Raw genomic sequence first — 9118 nt, 5'->3', positions numbered from 1 at the left:
TTGATGTTACTTTTTTAAGTTATAAAATTACTAATTAATTAGTAATTTATATTGTTGAATAATACATAATTTATAAATACATATTTTTTTAAATATTTAACAATTTATTAGCACATATTTATGTACATATTTCAGATTTTTTAGCACATAAGAATCCTATCCCTAGTTATTACATTTCGTAAAAAGTATCAAAATAACAATTTAACAACATGCCGTTTTTTAATTTCAGGCGCTTTTTAAATATTGCTCGATTAAACTATCTTAAAGTCTCCCCTTCCCCTTTTAAGCTTAGCTTTTAGTCTTTGCGGGGCGGGTCCGGCTGGGTAGGTCCGGCGGGGAAGGATTGCTTGTTGAGTCACTTGTATTATCTTGAGACTTGTCAGAGTAAAGATTTACTTTGCTTTCTCCAGTTTTGAATGTTATCTATGTTACATTGTATTGCCAACAGAAGGGCTGATAACAGCAGTGTTGGAGTACGTAGTGGTTTGTATTTTGTCTTCTGTCTGTATATTAAGTACAAAAGTGAGGGAGGATCAGGATGTTTTGGAATCTTCGAGAACTATGTCTATAACTTTTTTTTTAATTTTTACTCTGTTTAATTAATTAAAAGTTAGATAAATATAATTTTTTTCAATAAAATATAAAAGTGAATTTCAGTTTATTTTTTCCAAGGAAATCCAGGGTGGCTTTCCACATCATTCAATACTCCAGTACCGCAGCTTCCTCCTAGAGTCCTACCGTCTTCACCGCGATCTAGGTCACTGATGCGATCAAACTCTTCTCTGCTCAGTTCGAAATCGAATATCTTGAAATAAAAGATAAATAAATAATTAGAATGAAGAAGTATGGTATTTATCTTGCCAAACTCAGTTCTAATGTATAAGCACGGGATTTTTTTTTTTAATTTAAAATAAATAATTTTAAAAACTTACTTCAGAACATTCTTTTAACCTTTTTGGATTGACCGATTTTATTGCTATGGAAACACCATACTCGAGTAAAAACCTTAGCAAAATCTGTGATGGTTGTTTGTTGTACTTTCTGGCAATATCTCTAATCACTGGATCTTTTAACGAGGAAGGAATAGTCTTTCTGAAATTATAAATATAATTAATTACATACAATAGAAATAGTAATTATATATTTTTTAAAATAGAAAATTACTAATCTTTAAAACTAGTCAAGGGCCAATTTTAAGCGCAACTGACATTTCACTGGTTTCCTACAGGACTGTCAAAACTCAAATAGTTCTATTTCTTGGAGAATATATTTTAAATAAATATAAATGGATATGGCTAATGGCGTGCTTGGTCATATTTTTTTTTAGAATAAATAGAATCTCTCATAAATGACCTATTTGAACCTCTTGTCTTTTTTGGTTATACGAAGCGTAGGCATGCTAATGTGGTGAATAGAAAGTCAATTCTAAAGGAGACTAAATAGTACAAGAGTCTAAGAGAAGAAAAAAGACAGTTACCTCACCGCAATTTTTTATTATTTGAATGAAAAAAATGTATAATTACTAGTCAAAATTGATGAGTCTGCCAAGTATAGGTAAGGTGAATAAAAAATGGCGGCTGTTTCAAAGCGATAAAAAAAACCAATTTTTCATTCGGAGCTCTATATCTTACAAAGTAGGAACAACACAAGAAAATCTAAGAGAACGTCATTTAAAGAAGAGCAGATTTGCTATATGAGCCCTAATAGAGTTCTTTACGTTAAATAGTTTTCGAGATATAGCTTTTAAAAAAGCAACATTTCATAAAAATGTTGTAAGGGAAGTACTCAAAGATCAGTAGTTTGTGAATTTATTTTGAAAAATTTATATCTCAAAAACCACTGATGTACAGATGTCTATTAGCACTCAAATTAAAGTTAGTATAATGAGCTATAAAGTAGTTTATGATGTTTATTTTCGTAGGAGTAATAGTTTACATGAAATTTGCTAATATAAATTTATTTATAGTTGTTTGGACAAATTTTCATTTGCCATATTCATATGTGAATATCATAAAAACTACTACCCCTACAAAGATAAGTGTCATAAACTACACTATAGTAAGTTAAATTTCCTTTATTTTGAGTTTTGGCAGAGATATGTGCGTCTTATGAATTTAGAGTATATTTTTTCAGTAATCCAACATTTTATTCGAACACCTAGAAATTAACATTTTCTGAGTTTATTTTGTGAAATATCATAAAAACTACTACTCCTACAAAGATAAACATAATTAACTATTTTGTAGCAAATTTAACTAGCTTTAATTTGAGCGCTGGCAGACATCTGTACGTCCAACGGTTTCTGAAATGAAGATTTTCATAAATCAAACTTATTGTCCGAACAACTATAAATCAATTTACTGTAGCAAATCATGAAAACTACTATTCCTACGAAGTTAAAGGTCATCAACTTCTGTATAGTCCAGTAAACTAGCTTTAATTTGAGTGCTAATAGACAGCTGTACGTCACATAGTTCTTGAGATATAGAATTTTCAAAATTAATTAACTAACTACTAATCTTTCAGTAGATTTTAAAGAAATTTTGCTTTTTAAAAGGTTTTATCTCCAGAACTATTGGACGTAAATAGCTTTTTTAGGGCTAATATTTCAGCATATTTACTCTTCTTTAAATAATGTTTTCATAGATATTCTAGTGTATAATATAGAGTTCGAAATGAAAAATTAGTGTTTTTTTAAGGTTTTGAAACAGCCACCATTTTGTATTACCCCTTCCTATACTTGGCTGACTCATCAATTTTGACTAGAATTATACATAGTTTTCATTATAGTAATCAAAAATTGGGGTGAGATAACTGCCTTTTTTTCTTCCCGGCTCTTGTACTAAAATCATTCATTTTTTTTTTACATCTTCAAAACATTTTTTGAGCCAATAAGGTATCTATAGTCAGCTTAACTATCATTGAACAGTAGCGAAAATGCTCCGAATCTATGCTATGAAAAGTATTAGTAAATTAGGAACTCCTGCTTGATAAATGGAAATCAAAAGAACTATAAGAACGATTTTAGTACTGTTTGTCGGAAGTGGGAGTAGATGTGGGTGTATCTCTTATGTGTCTTCGTAGAGTTACCCTATTTGAAACAGAAGAATTTATTTTCGACATTTTTGATCAGGTGAATGCTACGAGGAACGCCATGTATGTGTAGGTTCCATTACGGAATCATGTCGGCTGTGTAGAATGGCATTAGTGTCAATTTAGCACTTCACATCAGGCTGTCAAGTGCTTACTGATAAGGAATATTTGCAGAGGCACAACAATATTGTTAAAATTATCCATCAGGAATTACTCAAGAAATTTAAAATGCTGGTTGACACCAGACATTATAAGTACAGCCCACAAGCGATTATTGAGGGTTGATTATTGTGGAGGGTTCCTATAGGGAGCGCCGCTCTTCACCCATCTCCGGGACGGAACACAGCGCCATCTTCAACAGATTCAGTAAAGTGGAGAGGTCTATGTTACTGTGGAAGTCTAAACCACCACTGCTTCTCGAGATCTTCAATCTACCGACAGTGTACGAGTTTATACAACGGAAGCACATCAAGTTCTTCTACTCGCTGAGGATCAACATCAACCCACTGTTCCAGACACTAACGCCCTCTAAAGTTTGTATCAGGTGGCAACAATGCCACCAGTAACCAATTAAAAACAGTGTAACAGGCACATTTTTTTTTAAACCTTTATTTATTTAATGTGATTTACAACTGTACAAATAATAAATACAATGTAAATATGTTGTATGTTTCATATACACTTGAAAATCTTAGAAGGGAACCACCCATTGGTGGTACAGTAATTTAATTATTTAAGCATTAATTTAAATTAGAAGGTCCCGTGGCCATCTTCTTTTCAGACGCCTCGGAGGATTATCAGGGATTGTTAAGGATGAAAGATTATGAATTAATGGGTTAAGATGGTTTAGGAGTTTGGAATGAATATCTGTTTTGGGTCAAATCTGGAACGCATGGGATGTTAAGGTCTTTGTGAATGAGTTTATTTGTAACGTAATAAGGATTATCAAGGATTTTACGTAGGATTTTGGATTGTAAGGATTGGATGCGGGAGGACTTTGATGGTTTGGTAGAGCCCCAGAACTCAATTCCATTTATCCAAATTGGTTTGATTATCGTAGTGTATACTAATTTTTTGTAGTGAATGGGAAGTTTAGAGCGTTTGTCTAGTAAGTGTTGTAGCAATCGGAATCTACGAGCAGTTTCTTGTCGTTTCAATTTTGTTTGTGGATTCCAAGTAAGTCTCTTGTCAAGATGGAGTAGTATCGAATCTGTTCAACAGGTGTTAGTGGAGTATTTAGAAAGGATACTGTAGGACAGGATGGTAGAGGTTTATGACAGAGAGTAAAGGTGATCTGATGGGGTTTGTCAGGATTTATTTTGATTCTCCAGTTTTGACACCATTCTTCAATAGATGTTATGTGTGTCTGTAGTGTTTGTGATGCATTAGTTGGGTTGCTGTTTATAGACAGTATACCTGTGTCATCAGCGTATGCTATTAGGACTGTTAGTTTTTTAACCCTAGTTTTAGTTTTAGTTATAGTACCATTACAACCCTCAAGTTTGTCCCAACACTTTTGCCTCAAGACCATGAACTCAAATTCAGCCCATCTAATTAATACAAAGTCACCTTAAAATGTTTCCCTGCTACAATAAAAGGAGAATGATTAGATTTTTATATGTATATATTTATTAATTTTCTGTTATTTCGGATTATAGTCTCTGAAAAAAAAGATTATTGATAGTGTCTCGCTGTATTGCAACCCGCCCATCATCATTGTTCACACTATTCCTCACAATAATAATAATAATGGAGGCCTAAAGAACCCGAAGTTTCGAAGCCGATTCCACCAAACGCTCTCTGCATACATCCTTCAAATGATACCCCTCCAAATCTCATTCCACTAAATCAGTTTTAACGCAATCCTCCCATCTACGTTTTGGTCTACCCCTCGGTCGTTTACCCATTGGTTCTGTATTTATTAACATTTTAGGGATCCGCTCGTTACTAAGCCCTACAACCTTACACGGCCATCTTATACGTCGCAATATTATAACTTGAATTATATTTACCAGGTGTAGGTCCCTTAATTCATCTTTTTTCAGTTCGAATATTTTTCGTAATACTTTACTTTCGAAAGCTCTGTGACGCTGTTCATAATCCATATAATTACTCACAATGAACTTGATATTTTTCTTATCTCTAAGAGAGAAAAATATGTAAATATAATAGAAATTGGGGTACCGTCGGAAAGTGGTTGCCCGAAAAAATCCAAATATGAAGAACTTGAAAAATTATGAGTGCTGCCATTGATTATTTCCCTAATGGTTTGATCCCGGATGACAAAGAGCATTAAAGACTAGAATCTTCCCTTAAGCGTCCTGGAAAATATGCGAAAAGCAGTGTCGTTCAGTAATGCGGGCATCATTAGATAATTTATAAGTACCAAAGACTTTTTAGCGACTGCCGACAATAAGGGAAACTCGTGAGTATTTTAATTAAGTCTGCGATAATCAAAGCCTATTGTCTCAAGCTTAGAATAAATAAATGTAGTAGTCAGCTCGAAATCAGCCGGATTGTTACCGTTCATGAATTGGCAAAGTTCATCATCCCTAGTTGGCTATTGCACTCATCAAATTTTTTATGACTTTTAATATAAATTTGATTGATTTAAGAATTAATTGATATTTATAGAATTAAAGGGATTATTTTAATGCCTTCAAAGGTTTGAAGAACCTTCATTTCATTAAGACGAACAGCGAACACAACAGGCAAGAGTTGGCAACGTCGCAATTTTTTAAATCTTCCAAATTTTATGATGACTTCTAATTTATATTATATTAGTTAAAAAAGATATAGATTCAATACTCGTTTATAAATTATTAAAGTAAATCTTATTTCTTATTCTCATCTAAATAAAATTACTAACTTGTTTCCATCAAATCCACCTATGACATCTTGTAGACCAGGAGATCCTAGAGGTGAAAAGGCTGTGACTGCGATTCCATTTCTTTTGCACAAGGAAACAAGCTCTTTTTCTTGGCAGTACACATGAAGCTCAGTGGAAAGGCAAGCAGGTTTGATAGTACAATGGTCGATAATCCGTTGTAATTGGCTCTGATTAAAACATGCCAAACCAATAGTTCTCGCTCGGCCAGCAATAACTTGTTCCTCCATTCCCTAAAATTGTTATCCTTATAATCCTAGAATAATAACCTTCTGAATAAGGACAGTAATACTAATAAAAAGTAAATTTTTACTGAGAGTTAAAAAAAAAAATGTTTTCAAGAACTGTAATGACTATTTAATATCATTATTAATTAATGAATACATTAATTTATTAATGTATGATAAATTAGTAATATTAATTAAAAATATAATAAACTCAACTATGAAAGAAAATTGAACTTTATACATGTCTTTTTCTATAGAAAGAATAAAATATTGTCAATAGCCTCTGCAATAAATAAGATTATTTTATTATAAAAAAAAGGTGCAAGAAGGTGATTTGGTCAGAATCACGCTCGACCGCCACATTTTTCCCAATGAGGCTGAGTAGACCCCAGGTTCCAGAATCCACGAGGTTAACTCACGGCTACAGTGTAACAGAAAACAATTTTCGGCATAGCAGGATTCGAATTCGGGTCCTTGGAGTTAGAAGTATCGTGCCTTACCACAGTGCCACAGCGCTCCCTTATTTTAAATATTATTACACTTTATTATTTATGAAGTTGATTTAAGATTATGATTATCATATAAATTTATCAAATAGGAGGGAAACTAGAAACTTGCTAGTATTACTTTTTGAGTGAATATTATTATTATTTTGATATGCAGTTAATGCTGAACATGAGTAAATTCCATACATTTTCATTAGCAAATATATAAACACATATATATGCAGTATAGAGTTTTAAACTTTACTATTTTTGAAATCTTAACAATGCCTAGTAGTAGTAATTTCACCCGATATCTGGAGTATATATTAAGGGGAATTATTGCGATCGTCCCAAATTTTGAATTCGAGTTTTTGATATAGACCTTCTGTTCTATAAATCCAAAATTACAAACTATAGCAAAATGGTGTGTATGTATCAAATTCATTTGGTCAGTCCAGTCCAAAAATGAAAAGTCGTACGGAATTGAAACTACATATTTAAGGTGGGTATATATCTTGGATGTGACAGCAAGATAGGAACTGCTAATTTATAAAATAGATTTTTCATATATTTTAGATTTTCTCGAAAACTGCTCTAACGATTTTTATTAAATTCAGTATGTCGATGTAAAATTAAGTAATTTCTGTAATTTCTTTAATATCAGATAGGTCATATTCTCAATAAAATAGTTTGACAATGATAATTATTGCGGTCGTACCAAATTTCGAATTGGACCCTCCTCGGAAATCTCACATAAGGTGTAAAAATCTTGTTAGGAGTGTGTGAACAATCAACATCGAAAACGGGAAGCCGTATGAAACTAAAATTACATATTTAGAAAATGTGATGGTTGAACATTTTCAGTCAGAATTAATAACATAAATTCAACCCTTAGACAAATCAATGCCGATACTCCACAAGGTTCAGTCCTTTCCCCCATTTCGTTCAACTTTTACCTTCACGACAACGTCCAGTCCACACACACCTCCATAGCTATGTTCGCTGACGATACAGCTGTGTTTTCTCAACATGACGACATAATAATAGCTAGAAACACTTTGCAAAGTCACCTTAATGATTTAGAACAATATTTCACAAAATGGATGATTAGCTTGAACATTGAAAAATGTAACTATTTACTAAATTATAACTAATTTACTCTTCGACACCCACCAGATCCACCGGATCTAATCCTCAAAGGTAAAAATGTGAAATGGAATCCTGCCAGTGAAACAGTAAGATACCTGTGAATTCACCTAGATCGCCGCCTTACCTGGAATCACCATATAAACATCAAACTAACTCAAACTTATGCAAGGTTAGCAATGCTATATCCTATCCCAAACTAAAACCAGAAACAACTGTTCTTATATTTAAAACAATCTTAAACCATCAAATTCCACCAGAATCCAATCCTTACAGTCCAAAATCCTTCGTAAAATCCTTAATGCTCCTTACTTTGTCACAAATCAAGTCATCCATCAGGACCTCAATATTCCATATGTTGCCGATTTGGCCAGAACCAGATACCGTTCCTTCCATAATAAACTTCTCAACCACCCAAATCCACTTGTTTCTAACCTGGCTTCTCCTTCATTACCTAATAATCCTCCTAGGCGTCTGAAAAGAAGATGGTCTCGAGATCTTCTTCTCTAGAAATGTTATTGGAGTTCTATCAGTGGGTAGATTCTCCACATGTTTTTATCATGTTACTATGTCACCTACAGCAAATTTACTTGTTGTATATATGTGTATACAGTTGTAAATATCAATAAATAAATTATTAAAAAAAACAATCCTCAGGCCACTGCTGATGTACAGCTGTGAAGTACATCCTTCACGAAAAGGAAAACACTACATCTTTTCAAAATCAAGTCCTAAGAATCGCAGCTATTGCTCCTTGGTTCATAAGAAATAGCCAATTGCATCGCGAATTACATTTGGAGTTAATAGAGGATTATATCAAAAAACTGTTCATGAAGTTCCACTCCCAGTTGCCAACAGTTAAAGGAGTGACCTACAACCTGGGAAACCCAACCTCAACCTGAAGACTGAAGCCCAGACTGCTGCAGGACATACTTTTATAAATTTTTAATAAATATATAATTAATTCATAGTCACACTACCTCTATTTACTTATAATTATTATTCATTTTATTTATTCATTATTATTATTTTTTTTTCTCTTTTCTTCTCTCTTCCCTTTTTCAAATTAAGTTTTTTTTTTACTATTAGAAGGCTATTGTTTGTTTTATTTAAGTGTACCAATATCATCATTTTTTGTTATTAATTTTACTTTCCTCTTTTATTAAGGAGCATTATTCTTATCTATTTATTTTATTATTATTTTTTTCTTTTAATAAGAACATTGTATATAGTTAGGGGTGTTATTTGTATGACTATACCCCCTCATAATCAACTGTTAA

General features: G+C 32.6%; 1 protein-coding gene across 1 annotated transcript in view; it reads right to left on the bottom strand.

Annotated features, from left to right (window-relative positions):
• Positions 1 to 643: 643 nt before the first annotated feature.
• LOC106688502 (1,5-anhydro-D-fructose reductase) overlaps positions 644 to 9118 on the bottom strand; it is a 15180-nt gene continuing 6705 nt past the window's right edge. The window contains exons 4-6 of the mRNA XM_014432995.3: positions 5963 to 6213; positions 933 to 1092; positions 644 to 805 (exon numbers count right to left, since the gene is read on the bottom strand). Coding sequence (XP_014288481.1) covers positions 659 to 805; positions 933 to 1092; positions 5963 to 6213 — 558 coding nt within the window. The 3' untranslated portion in view covers positions 644 to 658. The remainder of the gene's footprint in view (positions 806 to 932; positions 1093 to 5962; positions 6214 to 9118) is intronic.

Source organism: Halyomorpha halys, unplaced genomic scaffold (genome assembly GCF_000696795.3).
Source record: "Halyomorpha halys isolate HHAL.00 unplaced genomic scaffold, Hhal_1.1 Scaffold1144.1, whole genome shotgun sequence".
Lineage (NCBI taxonomy): Eukaryota > Metazoa > Arthropoda > Insecta > Hemiptera > Pentatomidae > Halyomorpha > Halyomorpha halys.
Note: the sequence above shows the minus strand (reverse complement) of the source record. Positions and strands in the feature narration are given on the sequence as shown.